The 20,334-nt window shown below is 46.4% G+C and overlaps 1 protein-coding gene across 9 annotated transcripts in view; it reads right to left on the bottom strand.

The window, feature by feature from the left end:
* Positions 1–4,077: 4,077 nt before the first annotated feature.
* The window catches only part of LOC110311249 (DNA (cytosine-5)-methyltransferase 3B), a 38,896-nt gene continuing 22,639 nt past the window's right edge, over positions 4,078–20,334 (bottom strand). For 4 of the 9 annotated variants that reach the window (XM_029473994.1, XM_029473998.1, XM_029473996.1 and 1 more), the window contains 11 exons: positions 20,064–20,186; positions 19,861–19,905; positions 17,698–17,777; positions 17,307–17,419; positions 16,730–16,916; positions 15,952–16,036; positions 14,868–15,013; positions 14,463–14,553; positions 14,083–14,231; positions 13,219–13,304; positions 4,078–5,580 (listed from right to left, as the gene is read on the bottom strand). In XM_029473994.1, the coding sequence (XP_029329854.1) occupies positions 5,439–5,580; positions 13,219–13,304; positions 14,083–14,231; positions 14,463–14,553; positions 14,868–15,013; positions 15,952–16,036; positions 16,730–16,916; positions 17,307–17,419; positions 17,698–17,777; positions 19,861–19,905; positions 20,064–20,186 (1,247 nt within the window). In that variant the 3' untranslated portion in view covers positions 4,078–5,438. Of the gene's footprint in view, positions 5,581–7,323; positions 7,443–8,093; positions 8,164–13,218; positions 13,305–14,082; positions 14,232–14,462; positions 14,554–14,867; positions 15,014–15,951; positions 16,040–16,729; positions 16,917–17,306; positions 17,420–17,697; positions 17,778–19,860; positions 19,906–20,063; positions 20,187–20,334 lie in introns of all 9 variants that reach the window. The other 5 variants (XM_029473991.1, XM_029473997.1, XM_029473992.1 and 2 more) reach the window with 2 other exon arrangements.

Below are 20,334 nucleotides of genomic sequence, written 5' to 3'. Positions count from 1 at the left end.
TCACAGCAGTAAAACCCTAACTAAGACAGATGCCTCCTTCACATTTGCAGGACTCACTGTGATAGCAGAAACTTTTTTATTGTTTTGGCTCTTTGAGACAGGGTCTCTCATGGTCAGGCTAGCTTTGAACTCACAGCAAATCCTCCTGCTTCAGCTTCCAGTGATAAGATACGCATGAGCCTGCTTCATTAAAAAATTCTTAGCTGGGCATAGTGGCTCGTGCCTGTGTTCAGGACATAGAAGGCAGAGGCAGGCCGATCACAGTGAGTTCAAGGCCAGCTTGGTCTACACAGCAAGATCCAGGTGAGCCAGAGCTGCATAGTGAGACTTTGTCTCAAAAGGAAAAGTTTTCTCCCCAAGTTTGAAGGATAGTTCCTGAGTTGGGCTGGCCTGGGCTGCAGTGACAGTCTCTCTATACTATTAGTTACTGCCATTGTCTTATATTCTCTAATACACAGGTTCTGTACCCATGACTAAAATATGCCTAGTTCAGTTGCTCTCCTCTGTCCATGTTCTACAAACAGGTCTATTAAGGCCTGGATAACTCATTTTTTTTTAAAGATTTATTTATTTATTATATGTAAGTACACTGTAGCTGTCCTCAGACACTCCAGAAGAGGGAGTCAGATCTCGCTACAGATGGTTGTGAGCCACCATGTGGTTGCTGGGATTTGAACTCCTGACCTTCGGAAGAGCAGTCGGGTGCTCTTACCCACTGAGCCATCTCACCAGCCCCAAGGCCTGGATAACTCTTATCTGTCTAGATAGCCAAGGAAACTTTCTCATGTGCTGTTACTAGAAAAATTTCTCAGGCTCAAGTTGATTGCATATTATGTTCTGTGCTTTGGTATTCTTAGAAACCAATCACAACAGAGGCCAGTTAGAACTGCCAGGCGTGGTGGCGCATGCCTTTAATCCCAGCACTCGGGAGGCAGAGGCAGGCGGATTTCTGAGTTCGAGGCCAGCTTGGTCTATAAAGTGAGTTCCAGGACAGCCAGGACTATACAGAGAAACCCTGTCTCAAAAAACCGAAAGAGAGGGGGGGGAGGGAGGGAGGGAGGGAGGGAGGAAGGGAGGAAGGGAGGAAGGGAGGAAGGAAGGAAGGAAGGAAGGAAGGAAGGAAGGAAGGAAGGAAGGAAGGAAGGAAGAAAGGAAGAAAGGAAGAAAGGAAGAAAGAAAGAAAGAAAGAAAGAAAGAAAGAAAGAAAGAAAGAAAGAAAGAAAGAAAGAAAGAAAGAAAGAAAGAAAGAAAGAAAGAAAGAACTGCTTTGTATAGTTAGCCACAATAAGCTTGGACCAGGACCGACCACCCAGCAGTCCCTCCTGCACCTAGCTAGGTATGAGCCTTTATGGTTGCTTGCCTTTATAAGCTGCCCCTGGGGTGGCCCTCAACATAAGAAAGACACCTGCACCAATAAGAAGCTATTTGGAGTAAAACTGCCATTTTGAGTAGGAGGTCAAATAATGTTTAAGTTCCCAAGATCTCCCTGGAAATTGACATCCTACTTGACAGAGACATTTACATCCTGGTTGGCAGGTTAAAATTTGAATGTTAGCCAGGGCACTCTATACGATGTTAGCTGGGCGTCACAGCCAGCTCCCAAGTCTGGACTGCTTCCCTGATCAATCACTCTTGGCATGTAAACTCAATAAACCAACCCCGTTTGACTGAGTTCTGTTTCTCAGCGGTCTGTGCAGTGATTCCCAGGCCCCAGTAAGACCCAATAAATTCAATTCTGATGACTTCGGACAAAAATACAAAGAAACTATTATGGGAACTTTTTTATTTTTAATGATGGTTCTTAAATGCTTTATCTTCAGGCTGGTGAGATGGCTCAGTGGGTAAGAGCACCAGACTGCTCTTCCGAAGGTCAGGAGTTCAAATCCCAGCAACCACATGGTGGCTCACAACCATCTGTAATGAGATCTGACGTCCTCTTCTGGAGTGTCTGAAGACAACTACAGTGTACTTACATATAATAATAAATAAATAAATCTTAAAAAAAATGCTTTATCTTCCCTTTTAGCCCACCACCCACCAACGGTAGCGGAAAAGAAAAGATATGGGGAAAGTGGACCTGTTTAGAAACGGTTCTTTCTTTGGTCAAATCTTACCTGTTATTCAATTCATAGGAGTCAGCAGTGGCAGCTCAATCCACTCGTAAATACTTCACAGATATATTAGCAGTACAGTTCTGTAGTCCGGATAGCACTACCTAGCAGAGACAGTCAGGCCTTAACCTGGGCACAAATCAGCAGGAGGGATGTCAGAGGTCTGTGATCAGTGTAGACGCAAGAGCTACCAACAAGTGTTGCACAGCTAGCTCTATCAGCAAGCTCAGCTCAGCCTTCCACTGTCCCATCTATTTATTCTCCCTCAAAACATCTTCCATGGGTCTTGTTTCAACATGTGCATTTGTCTCGGCTGACATCACTCTGCCAATCAGCCAGTCTGAAGAGGTGGCAACAAACTGCAGCACATTACCAGAAGTCTTTTAATGCGTTTCTCTCTGTGGGGTTCAACAAATAGAGTTCAACTAGGCAATGCAAGGCGGACCAATATGTGCATTAGCAAACAATCCTTCATCATGTGACCTTCCGTGTCTCGCTTCAGCAGAGCATCCTTTCTCCTGGGTCTGCTTCAGTGAAACACGTTTGCCTTAGCAAAACACCATCCAACACAACTGACTTTCCAAAGATCCCTTAAGTTTCCACTTCAGGAAGACTGAAAGAGTCCCTTACCCTGGAGTCTGGGTCAGGTGTATCTAGAATTCCAAGACAGTTAAAATTTGCTTAAGGCCTTTATCCCTTCCCAGCTATAAACCTACAACCTGCTAGGAATCTCACCAGAAAATACATTTACAGTCTCTCCATCCGGATGTCTTATTTAAATCTATGTATGACTTTCAATGGCTTTTAAACATTTAAAACTCAAATGCTTAGTCACCAGAGAGTAAAACTGATGAAAGGACCAAAGATTAAGAGGTGTGACCTTGTTGAGGAAGCTTGTCATTGGGGTTGGGCTTTGAGGTTTCAAAAGTCCACACCAGGCCCAGGCTCCCACTCCTTTCTCAGGTACAGATCAGGATGTAGCTCTCAGCTCTGATCCAGCACCATGCATGCCGCCCTGTCCCTACCATAACGGACTAAACCTCTGAAACTGTTAGCAAGCCCCCAGTTCTTATACAGTGTACATATACACATCATATGCACATGTGTGTGTCCACCTACACTTGTGCCAGAGTTTATATGGAGGACAGGGGATGTCTTGCATAGAGTCAGCCTGTTTCCACCATGTGGGTCTTGGGGTCAGGACATCAGGCTTAGCACCAAGTACTTTAACCCACTGAGCCATTTTTCCATTTCTGAGTCTTTATTGAAAAACTGGTATGTATGCTCTCTTGATTTTTTTTCTTGAGCATCTTTCTATTTGTAATAAAAACCCTAACTCTGCTTCATGCTGCCCTCTTCAAGAATTCTTTTGTTGAAGGACACCTGCACACAACATGTATGCCTGGTACCTGTCACTCCAGAAGCCAGAAGAGGGCAATGGCTTCCCTGGAACTGAGGTGGTTCTGTGGGTGCTGTAACCAAACGCTGGTCTCTGGAAGAGCAATGAGCTGCTCACCCACCCCTGGGTTAGCCTATGGGTTGGGTTTGTTTTGTTTTTGAATAGGATCCCCAGGCAATGTCATACAAAAGCAGAACTAAGCCAAAGATGCAAACCACTTTACTTACAACTCACACCGTGGCATTGTTTTAGTTGACCACATTTAACAACCAATGATTACAGGTCAGTTTTTACAATTAAACTTAAATTACTCACTAAGTCTCATGATTCTTGGTAACTAAGAATGCCACAGGTCAGAATACTTATTTGTTATGACTGTCCTGCTGTTAAGGCCATGGGATCCAGCAGGTCACTGTTTTACTCAGTGTTGCCCAGGCTGGCCTGGAACTCACCTTGAGACACCTGGTTCTGTATTAGAGAACTATGGGAGTGGAGACAATGGCTCACAAACACGGCAGTAGGCCTCAAGCTAGTACACATGAACAGATAAAAAAACACACAGCACGCTATAGAGAAATACAACTTTAATCAACCAGAAAGGTAAACTCTGGGCATCTGTCATCTTTGCACCTAAAAATTAGAAACCAGTGGAGACAAACTGTTGAAACAAGGCAGTCTCCCCACACCTGTGAAGTTACAAAAGCCCACACCGAGCGAGTTACAAAAAATGGTAACATGAAAATAGAAGTCTGAGAGTCATAAAAAGCCCGAGTGTTGTCCGCTTTTCTATAAAATAGCACCTGTAATTAGGTAAAAGGTGTTTAAAAACCATTATGATGGCATTTCTGAAATGCAGCTTTCTTATCTCCAGTGATGCCCCTAAAAAAAGCACCCCTTAAAAACACAATCTGTCTATCGTGGGGTAAAAAGCTTTTAACATCTCCAGAAGGTTTTCATTGTAGTTCCCCAAACACTGCTCAGATAAGGGGAACGATGTGCTTCTGGTCCTAGCTTCTCAGGAGGAACTAGGGGGTTCTGGGGACCTGAGCTGTTGGGGACTGGGCCCCTCATTTGGCAAGAGGGAGTGGGGAACGGATTTCCCTAAGCTTCCTCCTTCGTATCCCTCACACCTGGAAGAGGGCCACTCCACCCACCCTTCCTGAGCTCCAAACATTCTACTCCAGTCTTCGTGAGGACTAGCCACATGGGCCCCTGCCAGGGAAAAGCCCTAAAGGTGATGATGTCATCCCTGCTGACATCATCACCCTGGGAAATGCTACAAGACCAACAGGACTTCAGCCCTTGTACCAAAGCAAGGGGAAGGTGCCAGGAAGACTTAAACCATAAACGTCATCTTCAAATACTCCTGTCATCTTCAAATACTCCTGGGTGGGGGGGGGGGGGGTTGGCCCCTTGACCTTGCTCATCTGAGCCCACATTCACAATAGCATCCTCCAGCAAATGCGGAGTATGGGTTACTTAAAAACAAAATCTCAAGTGATTTTGCAGCATGAACCTGAGTACTAAGAGAGCTATTGAGGTTTTTTTTTTGTTGTTTTGTTTTTTTGTTTCTGTTTTTGTTTGGTTTTTTTGGTATCTTAGCCATCACTTCTGAGTGATAAACTCAGGAGGGTAAAAGAAAGCCATCTTACTACCTACTTCAAGTTTTAAAGTTTCAGGGTAAGAGAACATGAGCACCATGCCGGGCTACTCTAAGCAGCCAGGTCTGAGCTGTGCACTCGGAGGGAGCACCGGGGCTCCTCTGCAAGGGCCAGGAGGCTCTGCTCCCACTGAGCAGGAGAAAGCTGAGGTACAGTGATGTGAGGCCCCACACAGGTGAGCTAAGGAAGGGGACAGGTGAGGTGCCTTCAGGGAGGGGTGACTCTGGGCACTGGCTCTGACCGAGAGCTCCCCAGTCCTGGGTAGAACTATTCACAGGCAAAGTAGTCCTTCAAGGGGGCAAACAGGTGTCTGATGACCGGCACACTCCAGGACCTGCCCAGCAGCTTCTGACGGGCGCCGCGGCCCATGTTAGACACGTCCGTGTAGTGAGCAGGGAAGCCGAAGATCCTGGAGTATAGAGAAAAGATGTGAGGTTAGAAAGGTCCATGTCTCTAAGACACCAACAACAGCTATGTTCTGGAGGTCCAGGCCTGGGAAAGCCACCAGCCCCCACCTCCCTGCGCACCCACTGTATCTGCCCCAGGTCTCTACCCTTCCCCATGCCTTCTGACAGGACTATTGGGCTCAAAGGAACCTTCAAGACTACCAGTCCCACTGCTTTCTCCAAACACTTGCTGACAGCTGACAGGGAACTGATAGGATGTATCACAGCAGGCTGTGCTCCTGGTCCTTACATGCTAGGACCCTTAGACACCTAGTGTGAATTAACTCATGAATGATTGCCACTCAGCCAGAAGACATATCTAAATGCATGGTGTGGACTGGCTCGTGAGTGAAAGCCACTTAGCCAGAAGACACAATGTATATGGCTTCAAAGCATAATAAGAGTGAAGCAATTTGTTTGCTAAAGGAAGAAAAGGTGACATTTTCAATGACAAATACATGGGGCGGGGGGTGTCACATATACCAGTTCTTCTGTAGCCACCTGAACACATGTACACACACACTCAGACACACACACACATTGTCAAACACATTCAGATACACAAACACATATACACAAGTCTCTCTCTGTGTCTCTCTGTTTCTCTTTAAAATAGAGAAAACTAATCCCAGAGACAAAGAAAAACTGACCCGCTGTCCCCAAGCACCACAGGATTACACCAGCTCTGAAGTCACCTGTACCGTGTAGACACCTCAGACGCAGGCCTTTCTATTCCCTGGATCTACACAGTACCAATCAATATCTGAGAAACACTCAAATCCCAGGACAACCTACAACATGGACATATGACAGATTCCTACGAATTACAACTTATTCTTATACAGCCCCAAGGCTCAGGGACCTTTGTAGAAGAGGAACCTAAGATTGTCACAAGCCCAAGGTGGTTGATAACATCCTGAAACTTTCCTTGTGAATTCAATGTTGTGATGGCACACCAAGACGTGTGCATCCCACCACAGTGGGGGGAAGGCAGAAATCCAACGACTAGGTAAAGGCCTAGTGAACTCTGGGTAAGGGAAATCCAGCTGATATGATCCCCGCTGGGTTGATTGAACAGCAGAACAGAGTCCATTCAAGGAAGAAAGGGGAACCAGTATCTCAATGGGTGAAAGGCATGGGAGAGTGGAAACGAGTGTGATGGAGTTGAGGGAAAGGTGTAAATATGGCGGCTCACACCTGTAAGCCCAGCATTCAAGAGGCTGCAGCAGAAGTTAAGCCTAAACTAAGAGTTTCTCCCTGCTCAGGCCACAGACCACCTCTGTGTAAAGAAACACATCTGAAATGGGAAGATGGAGTAGTAACATCATGAAATAGTTAATAAAAAAGATCTGGGAAACACAGAAAGGCTCCCTCGGTGAGGTAGAGGCCATCTTGATCTCCACAGCAAACTCAAGGACAGTCAAAACTACATAGAGACCCTGTCTAAAACCTAAAACAAAAACAAAGAAACCAGCAAGTGCAACTGAGAGATGACTCCTTCTGTACAATAAAGAGATCAGAGAGACTGAGGCTGAGGAGGAGGCACACCCAGCAGAACTCTGGGGATAAACCAGTCCCCTTAGCTTTCCTCAGTTTGACCAAATTCTCAGACAGGAACAGTCGGTGTAGACAGGTCTCTGTCGCCCTGTCTCTCACCCCATCTCCCCCTTCCTGCCTTCACTCCCACAGCTTCCAGTGCAGCTCACCTTTCGAGCTCAGTGCACCACAAAACGTCGTCCTTGCCATTCATGACTACAGGGAAAAGCTGGTTTTTCCCCTGTCTGATGGAGTTCGACTTGGTGGTTATTGTCTGCACTTTCTTTAACTGGAGAACAAAACAACATCGCAGGATGAGCACAGAAGGCTTCCGAGTGGGCTCAGGCTCAGAAGCATCCAGAGGGGACAGAGGACAGAAGGCATGGGTTTGGAGAGGTGGCAGGGACAGACACACACAAGGAGAGGACAGAGAGACAGACTGGAAGGGATTCTTTATGTGTCCCACACATGCCAAGTTAATGAACAGGGAGGACCAGACACACATACATTTTAGCCAAAAGTGACGGTGAAGGATCACGTGGGGGCCAAGACACCAGTTACTGATCAAAGGGTCATGAAGGGGCAGAAACCATCCAGACTCAGATGGCCAGCCAGAGCCTGAGCAGTGGGGCCTTTGCTTTATGCAGACATGTGGAGGTCTGTGACTTCACAGCACATAGCCTTTTGCGGCAACATCCACCACTAACCGCTACTCCACAGAGCATCTGCAGCACAGCCCCTGTGCATCCAATGTTAACCACTGCAGAGTCCAGCGGCATATACTCCTTATTAGTCAGAAACATCGCCTACTCTGCACTGGAAAGAGAGACAGAACAGGTCTGTAGGGAAGGAGGCCCAGCACCGGGAGTCTGTGAGGAAATGAGCAGGCACCACGTGGACAGAGCCAAAGTCACAGTGTTGTGTCCACTCCACATCTTACCTTTGCTGTCCTACTGAACTCCAGGCAGTCCTGCAGCTCGAGCTTATCATTCTTTGAAGCCATCACGGGCCTGGGGACAGCCAGAACCCATTACTCTCCAGCGTCTGCCTGGGAGGTCCACGTGAAAGACCTCACAAGTCAGAGGAGGGGAGAATCTAGCTTTTAAAGATTGAACTTTTTAGCTGTATGTGTGTCTTGCCTGTTTATAAGAGCGCCATGTGCAGATGTTAATGGAAGCAAAAAGAAGATATGTTGGGGACAGAACAAAGAAGAGCAAGTGCTCTGAACTACCTCGCTAGTCCCCCAGCTCCAGAGTGTGTTTGACTTTGTCAAAAGCCTCAGCGGAAACCCATCCTGGTGAGTGCAAGGCTGTGTGCCAAAGTCCCTGAGGACAGCCCAGTACCTACACATAGTACAGTGTGTTTCCATTGAATGATATGCATTAAGGAGGATCAAGGCCTTATGCAAACCATAAAGTGTTCCTCCATACCCACATACAGGCACTATATCACCTTAGTATAGATCACCGTGGGCATCCTTACCATGAGAATATGCACTACTAGGGATGAGAGCTCAGAAAACCAACCTCCCATCAAACACATTCAGTGACTGCTCACCTGACTTGCAAAAGTGGATTCAAACACCAAGAGATGGGTTTCAAAGCAGAAACATGCCCACGTGCACACAGGCAGTCAAAGAACACTAGTATGGCAGCACTATTACAGGCTCAAAATACCTGAGACATCACAATGGAAGCAGTTGAGTTAAGGAATCACCCTGACAGCCACCAAATGACAAACACCACTTTCTTTTAGGGCCCTCATGAGCTTACAAGATACCAAGAGAAAAGGGTTTAAATCTACACAGGTTCAAAGATGCCTTCAGTGGGGTTTGTGACACTCGGTCACATCCAATGCAGAGACACAACAGTGGATGGTCAAGACCAAAATAAAGCTCACACAGTCAGTGTACACATGCTCACACAGGCGCACACAAGGATAATTGAAAACTTAGGGTGACAGGCCATCCCATAACCAAAGATCAGTTAGTGCAGTCTTATGTTCAACCTATCAAACCAGACTCTTGTTGGCCAACTGACTGCTATCCTACTCCAGGAGCACATACAACTCTTTGACTCATGTCTCTAGAGGTTGGCATCCTATTGGACACAGAATAACCTCCACTACCTCATTGGTGCCTCTTCCCTGTCTTCTCACTATTTTCCTCCTATCAGCCACACGTCTGCTCTGCCAAGGGGTCACATCCAAAGACTCAGGTCTGTGTGATCTGACTAGAATACAGACTCGTCTTTAGTACACACCCTTAATACCAGACAATGAAAGTAAAGTTAGTTTGTAAAGGATGCAGCCATGTTTGAAAGTGATGTAAATTGACAAATCAGATTTGACAGAATGAGTCAGACAGGTCATGCCCAACTCAGGAAACACAGGAAAGAGGTGTGCTGGTGTGAATAGGTTTGGCCCCACCATGGACTCCCATGTTTGAATGCTTGGTCCATAGAGCATGATACTAATAATAGTGTGGCCTTGTTAAAGAAAGTGTTGTCACTGTGGTGGCGGGCTTTGTGGTCTCCTATGCCCACATACTGTCCAGTGTGGAATCAGAGCCTTCTCCTGGCTCCTGGATGGGAACTCTTGGCCTCTAGCATGGCACATGTCTGCCTGCATACTGCCATGATGGACTGAACCTCAGAAACTGTAAGTCAGCCCTGATTAAAATGTTGTCCTTTATGGTTATTGTGTCCTTTCACTGCAATAAAACCCTAAGACAAGAGGCTAGGTAAGAACAGCATAGGGAGAGAGGAAGAAGGTAGACATGGGTGTGGTGTGTATAAGGCAGTTTTACTGAGACAGTTTTATAGGAAGAGGTTGCATAGAGAATAAGCAAGACACAGGTGAAGACAGAATGAGGCAGAGAATGAGAAGGTGCCAAAGCTGGTATGAGGCCAAGCAGAACAATTCAATCAGAACCCAAGAGAAACAGAATGAATTAGTCAGCTTGGAGGAGTTTAGGCCAGAGTTCAGAAAGAGCTAGAGCTGGGCGTGGTGGCGCACGCCTTTAATCCCAGCACTCGGGAGGCAGAGGCAGGCGGATTTCTGAGTTCAAGGCCAGCCTGGTCTACAAAGTGAGTGCCAGGAGAGCCAGGGCTACACAGAGAAACCCTGTCTCGAAAAAAAACAAAACAAAACAAAACAAACAAAACAGAAAGAGCTAGAAAGGTTGTCAACTCCTTATTAAGTTGACAACCTTCTACAGTTTCCAACGCCAACATTCAAGGATGTGGGACCATGAACTACCTGCATCTATACTGGGAGTTTCTTTCCATGGCACTCATGACCAAAAAACACTGATCTTTAAGTTTGTTTAGGCAAATCAACCCACCCAATATCTAAACAATCTAAAGTCCTTCCTTTGGCATAGAATACTCATACATACGGAGCCTTCCTTCTGTGCTGTTGAAAGGGAATCTCTCCTTGTTCACGAGAACAGGTGCAAAGCCACCTTCCCGGCCCTGAACACATGCACTACCCTCCTCATTAGCTTGTCACTCCACAAGTGTCATCAGTAGAGTCAACTGAACAGGGAAACAACAATGATGACTGTTCATTGTTGCACAGGGTAAGCACAGGATGTCCCAAAAATAAACATGGTATGGTAACCAATAATGCACCAGCCTCCAATGATTAAGTCATTAATGATACCATAAAACAAATAAATAAATTACTCACTCTACAGCAATACCCTCCCACCTGTTTTGTCACCCTTGGCCAATAGCAAAAATCAATGAAAATGTTCCAGAACGCATGGCAAGTCAGAGATCATCAATACCATTACATTGTGCATCTTCTCTGGCATAGACTTGAAATCAAACATAGATGAGAGGCTCCTCCAGCCAGTTTATAAGCACAGCTGCTTATGTGTAACCCCTGGGACTTAGAAATTATTGGTCCATGATAAAGGGTGGGAAACACCGAGGTAACCAGAGTGTGTGCTACTTATTCTTTAAATATTTACTATGTGCATGCAAGTATTATCTGCATGGATCATCTGCATATCACATACATGTCCAGCACCCTCAGAAGGCAAAAGGGCAGAGTCCCTGGAGCAGGACACTGAGATAGTCAATACATGAGTGGCCATAAACTTACTTCCATTATGTGGCAAAGTAGCAGCCTGTAGAATAGGAAAAGACGTTTGCCACTTACACATCTGATAAATGTATGTGTGTATGTTTGTTTATGTATGTATATATATGTATATAATATAAAAAAAATAAACCATGGGAACAGAAGTAATAAATGAAATTTTCAAAAAATGAAATAGAAATGGCCATAAGGAAAATGCAAACTGTAAGAGAGACCACATCTTACACAGTCTAATGGCCAAACAGCTTGTGGTGGTGACAATGTAGGCCAGGGGAAAGCCTGACTCATGGCTGGTGGGTGTGCAAACTGGCTCAGACACTATGTGCAGTACGGCAGCTCCTCAGTAGGTTGGAATGGCTCTGCCTTAAGATCCAGCTCTACAATAAACAGTCTGGACAATAAACTCAAGGAACTCGATATATTCAACACACTCCACATACTGGGCATACTCAATATACCTGACTACATAGTTGTTCAGCCATGGTCACTGTTGCTCCACTCTGGCTAAACGTTGGAAACTGCCTAGATACCCATCAACTAATGCATCGATCATGAAAATGTCCATTTATATAGTGCAATTATCCAGCCACTAAAGAAAAATAAACAAAATAATGAAACTTGAAGTAAAATGGATGAAACTTAAAAAAAAAAAAAAGCCTGAGTGAAGTAACACAGACCTAAAATGTCAAATACTGTATATTCTATCTTATATAGCTTTTAAGCTGGTAATAGTGTGCTACAATGCACAATAATTTAAAAACACATAAGGACATGAAGTGGGGGGGGTAATATAGTACTTTAGAGAGATAAAGGAAAACTGTAATAGATGGAATGCATAAGGAACATGGGGAGGTTTGCTGTGTTACTTGCATCCTGTGTGCAGGCCTGCATTTTTAGAATAATAAGAGGGAATCAGATAATCGGGAACGTGAGTTATGGATGGCTGTGGAGCACCAGGTGGGTGTTAAGAAAGCAAGGTTTGCAAGTGAGCTTCAACACTGAGCCATCCCTTCGCCAGCTACCACACTACTACTGAAAGCTCAGCTTAGTGTCCTGGTTGGTTACCAAGGGCCACCTTCAGGGCCTACTTTATAAACTCAGGGGACAAGAGAGTGGTGTCTTTGACATTTTCCATTTGCAATAGAATTGTAGGAATTCTCATGGGAACCTTAAGAACCATCAATCCCACAGTCAGAACAAGGTGGCTGGCTACCAAGGCCTCCGGCCCAGGCATCCAGTTATACAGAGCATGTATGGTTTTTTGGTTTGTTTTGTTTTTTGTTTTTTGTTTTTCGAGACAGGGTTTCTCTGTGTAGCTCTGGCTGTCCTGGAACTCACTCTGTAGACCAGGCTGGCCTCGAACTCAGAAATCTGTCTGCCTCTGTCTCCCAAGTGCTGGGATTAAAGGCATGTGCCACCACGCCCAGCGTGAACATGTATCCTAAAGGCAGAACCTCCAGAAGAGCCCTCACCCTTTCGTACACTGCAGCCAGTTAGTTTACAATTCAACATGGTGTGGTGACCTCAACCACAAAATTATGTCTTTCTGAGCCTGGAGAGATGGCTCAGCGGTACAGAGCATTGACTGCTCTTCCGAAGGTCCTGAGTTCAAATTCCAGCCACCACATGGTGGCTCACAACTCTAATGGGATCTGATGCCCTCTTCTGGTGTGTCTGAAGACAGCTACAGTGTACTCATTATACATAAAATAATTAAAAAAAAAAATCATTGGTACTTCCTAACTAATTTTGGTGCTGTTATGAAACATAATGTAAATTATCTGATATAAATAATGTGAATAATGTAAAAATAATGGAATAATGTAAATCACTGATAGGTAAACCCTGCTAAGGGGTCACAACACACGGGTAAAGAACCACTGCTGTACAAGGTTGGTGTTACCAGTCAGACCTGTGTATAACTTTGCTACATTCCCTGTCCCCCTCAGGGCTCTTACCTGTTCATTCCCGGTAGGTTACCCCAGAAGTACCGGGCCCTGTGAGCAGCAGACACCTTGATGGCATCAATCATCACTGGGTTACACTGCAGGAAGAAAGGGGGAGGAGCTGCTGCTGGAAACACCATGACTCAGAGGTGTAGGCTTTCCTAGCTATACAAGAGGACAGGAAGCACCCAAAGGCAGGCTAGAAGACAGCAAGGCTGGAAGACAGCAGGTATCTGTCTCTGCATGGTGAAGAGATGAGACCTGCGCACTTTGACTCATGCCAAAATTCTAGATGCAGAAGGCTGTGCATATGGACACTAACCGGAGGTTCAAGACAGCTCGGTCACGTAAGGCTGAATTGTAATCCAGCAGTAGCGGTGCAGTGCTCTAAAGGCAGAGACAGGAGGAGTAAGAAAAGAGTAAGAGATCAAGGAAAGCCAGAGCTGCATGAGGCCACCCTCAAAAAGAACAGAGACAGGAGGGTGGTTCAGCCGGTTTAGGTGCTGTGTGCCTGATGACCAGAGCTTGATTTCCTGGAGCCATTGTAGAAAGAATGGACTCGGAACTAACTCTGAACCCTTCAAACGTGCATCACGGCAAGTGTGCCTCTGTACACACACGCAAAATGAAGCTTAAGAAGAAAGAAAACAAAGCAAGAGATAGAAAAACACAAGCCTACTAATTTCTCCACAGCCCTTCAATCAAGCCATTCTCAGTGCAAATAGAAGATAGGCTACTGAATGACTGACAAGGAAGAGCCTGCTGCATGATTAGTTCTCTGATTAAGCCACACCCTCCTCTAAGCAGGAAATAATTTTCTCAGCCCTCTGTGTTAGTGGCGCCTTCCCTGCCAGGTTTCCCTGACAGTCCACTCACTGCCAGGAATCGGGAGATGTCTTTCTTGTCATTCACTTTCATGGCCACAACATTCTCGAACATCCAGAAGAATGGACGGTTGTCGCCCTCCTTGGGGCGGGTATAATTCAGCAAGTGGTAAAACTCGAAGAAGAGCCTTCCCGTGCCCTCTGTAATGGGAACAGCATAGGAGAACAAGGTTCAAATAAAACCGTCATTCCAAAAAGACCAAAAGTGTCCCCAAGACACTGCAGTAAAAGAAAGCAACTATTTGTTGTGTCTGGGACGAACCGGGCCTGAGTCAGGAATACGGCTGAACAACTGACAACAGCTTCTTTTCTCCATTTTCCACTTGAACACATGGCACATAGTGGTGCTGGAGGTTCCCAAACCCTGCTTACCATATAAACCTTTGCGGGCAGGATTGACATTAGAGAGATCGTTGCATGGGCTTCCACCAATCACCAAGTCGAACGGGCCCCACTCTTCAATCTGATAGAAAAAGCCACATACACAGCTGGTATGAGCCTGAGGACGTAAGAACTGGACTATGGGGGAAGCTGCTAAGAAATCAGCTATTCTGAAATACTCTTTGATTGCGCTAAATGCTTGAGCCAGATACCTCAATGCTCATGGTTTAACAGAGCTAAGTAATCCTGAATTATACCTCCAACTGCCCTGTTTGCACTTTTTCCCACCTGCAATCCTGGGCCTGAGGGATGGGGACAGCATAAGACCAGAAAAACTCCGAAGGATAAGAGGGATAAGGGAGATGTGATGAACCGCAAGAAAAGGGTGACCCGCACATTTTTCTTGGTGATTTTCCGGACGTCATTGACATATTTGATTTGGCCTTCATGCTTAATGGTTCCCACAGCGATGGACTCTGCACAGACTTCGGAGGCAATGTACTTCTCCACTTTAATACCCAACTCCTTGAGCACCAAGTACCCTGTGAAGGATCAAAGAGAAATGTGAGGCCAAGAGGCCAAGTGTGGGGCAATCAGCCCCACAGTGTCCTCCTGCAGCACAATGAGGACCCTCAGTCCATCCCTGTCACCTCAGAGGATCTGTGTCAACCCCGGGGGACCTCAGGCCCCATGGACTGTCTCATTCTAGGTATGAGAAATCTCACTCACAAAGTGGAAAGGAATCAGGAGTAAGGAAAGTATTTGTTGCCTAACTGACTGTAAATGTATTTATGCATGTAGAAGGAAACATATAAGAATCAAAATTAAAATGCAAGAGCTAAGACGTATGACCTTCCAAAGAGGGATGAAGAGCACCATGAGCCACAGGAGACCTGAGAGTGTGGTGCGTGTTGACTGATTCCTACAGATATACAAATTAAAGAAGATAGAGAGAGCCAGGGCTGAAGAGCACTGCCTGCTGGGGAGCAGAGCACTGCCTGCTGGAGAGCACTGTCTGATGGGGAGCACTGTCTGATGGGGAGCACTGTGTGATGGGGAGCACTGTGTGATGGGGAGCACTGTCTGATGGGGAGCACTGTCTGATGGGGAGCACTGTCTGGCCAGCAAACTCTCAGATGCTTGAAGGAAAACAAGATGCATGTCCCTTTAGAAATGGCCTGTAGATCCAGGCAGGGAATATGGCAGGAACAGGAACTTGCCACCAAGCCTGATGCATGGGTGACCCACATGGAACAGATATTGTCTCTGATCTCCCTGTGTCTATGGGGCAAACAGTCTTATACAGTCACACACATACATAAGCCCAAGAGTGACATGAGAAGGCACAGGCCATGGAGCACAGCACAAACAGGCACACATGACACCTCTGCTATTAATGTTCTCAATGGCCACACAGGAGACACCTTCATCTGCCTAGATGCTTCGTTCATTCATTGTCCTAACAGAGCATCAAACTCACCTGTTGCAATTCCATCAAACAGAGACAGGACTCTAATGGGCCTCCTTTTGGCAGCAGGAATTGCTGGGTACAACTTGGGCGGCTCCTGCTAGATAGGAAAGAGGAAGAGAGATATACAGAGTATCCATCCATCCTCCAGAGCCCAGAGGCTATGATGGGAACTGGTGAGAACGTGTTTGGCACAGGCTGGCCATTCTGTCCTTAGACAGGAGGCACAGCTGCCTCCTACAGACACACAGACAGATTAGGAGTTTGACTGGTAACTGCCAAGGCCTCTAAGAACAGAAGATAAACTCCTAGAGTGTGGGAGCAGCTGGCCCCAGGCAGCTCTGATGTTTGCTTCTTGTTCCCTCATCAGAAGGGGCTAGAATTGTCTGCTAGGTGTCAGTCGACTGGCGAGGGCTCCAAGCCTGATGGGAACTGGGTCTGTGGGGTTGAAATGGTCTGCACATGGGGTCTTGCACATTCCAGATGGACTCAACTTCAATGTTTAACCCAGGTTGCCTTTCAGCTCAACACACAGCTCATGGCTCAGCTTTCTGTGCTCTGATTTCAACCTTTCTTACTATGCCTGTTGCTGTATCTAATGCAGTATCTCACTATGGAGCCTTGAATGGCCAGGAACTCACTATGTAGGCCAGGCTATCCTTGATCTCAGAGACAGGCCTGCCCCTGCTTCCTAGGGTCCCAGATTAAAGGCTTAACTCTTGCTTTTACATATACACAGGATTTCACAGGATTCCAGATCCTGGGGACTATAATTGAATGGGTCACTTACAAATTCTTCCAGGTCAGGATCAGTAGTGAAGAAGTCTTGCAGGCGCATGTTCCAATCCTTCCTGCGTCGGAGGACCCCATGGCAGCGCTGAGGGAGGCACATATAGCAGCTCCAGGGTTCCTGCAGCTTGGCATCCTCAGCTGTGCCTGCGCCCACCAGCACCTCCAGACACTCCACACAGAAGCATCTGTATCGAGTATCCAAAGAGAATCGGCATCAAGGTTACCAGGTGATCGTCCTGCAGACCAAGTTCCCCTGCCTAATGGTCAACCTCCTGCCTCCAAGTGTTTTTCAGCTATAGGGTAAGAAACCACTTCTTGGATATGGATCATCCAATCTCCTCCAAATCCAGAACCTTCCAACCAAAGGCTCACAGGTCTGACTTCATGGGCACACCTGACCTGAGCCCAGCACTCAGTGCATCAATGCAGTACACACTTGTGAGCAACGGATTCCACAAGATACCACTGGGTGCTTATTTTCTGTTTGGGTTTAGCTGACTACAGGCTGCTGGTTCTGCAGGGTTCAACCAGGCACCCAAGACCCACTTGTCCATTCCGCATCGAGGGTCACTCACCTGCAGCAACTTGTGTTACTGCACAGCAGCAGTTCACGGCCCTCACAGCACACGGTGCAGTAGGACTGATAGCCGTCCTCGTCATACATGTAGAAGAGCTCTAGGAAGCGATCCTGGCCACCAGAGAGAGGCAGGTGAGACTACAGCCCTGATCTCAGCCATGCCTGGCTAGCAAGCCCCTGGAGCCCTAGCTGGTGGCCTGGCATGCTCTTCAGAGACAGTACATGTGACCTGAGTGTCCTGTGGAGGGCCTTCTCTGCTCTAGCACCTGTCCCCCAAACAGGAAGGGTGTGGGGTGTGCCCTAGAGAAGCTGTTCACTACTGCCTGGAGCAGGGACTGTGCTAGGAGCCCGGATGGGGATGGATGTGGCATGGGAGGGAGAAGACTTACCCGGCAACTCTGACAGAGCCCACCCTCAAAGAGGGGGTGGAAGGACACAGGGTTCTTCTTTCCACAGGACAAACAGCGGTCTGAAATAGAGATGGGGTGTCAGAGTTTATGAAAATCAAAGGCCTTGTAGCTGTTCAGGTGTTAAGCATTAAAGTCCTAAATACCTGGCCCAAGCCCGCCCTGTGTCAAGGCCATTTTCTATAGCCAATGCTGTATTATAGTGTAAACATTACTGCTTCAAACCAACAAAATAGGATGTTTGTCAGGGAGCAAAATATCAAACACTGTGAAAGGCTACCTCAAGAAGAAATTAAAATAACTGCCTTGAGTATTTCTAGTTTGCATACAAATGGAAAAAAATAATAATGTAGGCACTAATGGTAACTCCAATTAGCTTGGCATGTAACAGGACCAATCTAATCCTTACCAACAAAGACTGAAGCTGTGTCCTCTACCTTGAGACAGTTCAGCATATTTTACCTAATTGCCTCAATTTTTCTCATGTGATTATTACAGTGGCCAAAATTAGCCACGTGTAACGCAGCACACCGTTAGTCCCAAGCACTCATGGGGCAGAGGCAAGGGGACTTTTAGCTCCAAGACAGCCCGGTCTTGTAGGGAGTTCTAAGACAGCTTAGGCTACACAGAGACAGGGCCTCAATAATTACATAGGTAGGTAGAGAGACAGATTGACAGACAAGACACACGGACAGTAATGCTAGCCAAGACTCTTACTGGGGGGTGGTAAGTGACTTGTATATGGAGGTAGGACCAACATACTTTCCGAGCCTGTTATGAACATAACAGGCTCCTTTCCCAGGATGAGAGAGATACAGGCTGTGTCTCTTCTTTTAATGATTTTTGCAATTTATTTGCACATACTTATGTTGAAGTACACATGTACTCTGAAAACCATAGGTCCATATTGGATCTCTCTTATATTTTCGTTGGTTTTCCTCTCATAGTCTGTATGATTGCAAAAGCACGCTCGGGCAGGCTCATGTACATGTGAATACGCCTGAATGAAGAGATTCCCATAATCAAACTGAAGAGATGGGCCCTCTACCTCTTCTTCCTCAACTGGCACAGTATCTAACTCTATTGCCCATGCATTCTAATCTTCTATGGACTCTATTGTATTGACCTGTCTTGTACTGATCTGTCTTCTACCGCTCTGTAGAGGCCCTAGGATTATAGGTGGCTTAGTCATAGCTTTGTGGAAGTGTATTTCTGGGAAAATAATCTGGGAAAAAATTACCCTTACATAGTAAGTGGCACGTTATCCGACACCATGCAGGTTCATGAAGACTATGTCTATACCACAGGGTACATCTGTCCCCACAGAGTCATATCACTCAAACAAACCACACTGTTATTTGTACTCATTACCTCAGTCTATGTGCTCACACAGACTAGGGCAAGGACAGATTACAACTCTTCTTGAAGAAAGTTGTATGTGCATCTTACCACGAAAACATCAAGGCCCGCTTGGCTTCCCACAGTTTTGGCAAAAATGCAGCACAGGTTTTATTTGAACCATAAGCTACTTACTGACAGACATTTCCCTAGTTAAGGGATGTAGTTTCTCACTCGATACTAAGCAACAGTCAATATTTGAGGATTAAGGGACAGAAAGTTGGTAAGGCAAGATGAGGCGATAGGAAAAGCCATTAATTACTATGACAACAGCAAAGTAGTTCCCGAAAGCTCACAGTTCCAAAGCTTAGCCAAAGGACCACAGCTCACACTTCCCCTACTGAGATCTAACCTAACCCATCAGGTATTTCAAGGACAAAATCAGATTCAGTTAAAAATAAGGAAGTCAGGGGCTGGTGAGATGGCTCAGTGGTTAAGAGCACTGACTGTTCTTCAAATCCCAGCAACCACATGGTGGCTCACAATCATCTGTAATGAGGGCTGACACCGCCCTCTTCTGGTGCATCTGAAGACAGCTACAGTGTGCTTACATATAATAATAAATACATCTTTTTTAAAAAAAATAAGGAAGTCATGTTACTATGTCTTATAAATGTAAGAACTAATACACAGGGGACAGACCGAGGTCAATGCCCATGACTCTGGATTAAACCCTTGCAGAAGGGCAAAGCCAGGGTAAGGCGGGCCTGGGGCAGCCCCAGAAGGAGGGATGGGAGACAACAGTACCTTCCAGATTGCCCTTGTTGTTGGTGACATCAGAAGCCATCCGTTCTGTTGAGGAAAGGGGGACAGGTGTGAGATGAGGTGGGGAAGTCTCTCCTGGCCCTCAGCCTTGCTCCCCTGTACCCCACAGTGCAGTGGTCCTGAGGGCCTGCTGCTCCCAGTTCTGCCCGTGCATCCCCAGACCCTCCAGCATCTCCCCCATTCACCTCGGCTCTCCTCATCCTCCCCTCGGTCCTTCCCACCATAGCTGTTGGTCTTGAGGCGCTTGGGTGGGGGGGAATACTCAGAAGCAGCAGAGTCATTGGCTGTGCGCCTTCGACTTTTGTTCTCTGCAAGGGAAGCAGACGGGATTTGACTGAAGGGTCTAAGAGACAAAGGAGAACAAGGCCATGTTTTGCCTGGGATCCAGCTGCATCTATAGCAGGGGACCATGATGGGCATAGAGAATCACAGTAGAGAGCCCAGAGCAGAGGCCAA

This window comes from Mus caroli, chromosome 2 (genome assembly GCF_900094665.2).
Source record: "Mus caroli chromosome 2, CAROLI_EIJ_v1.1, whole genome shotgun sequence".
In the NCBI taxonomy this organism is placed as follows: domain Eukaryota; kingdom Metazoa; phylum Chordata; class Mammalia; order Rodentia; family Muridae; genus Mus; species Mus caroli.
The sequence above is the reverse complement of the archived record's forward strand: the minus strand, read 5'-3'. Positions and strand labels throughout refer to the sequence as shown.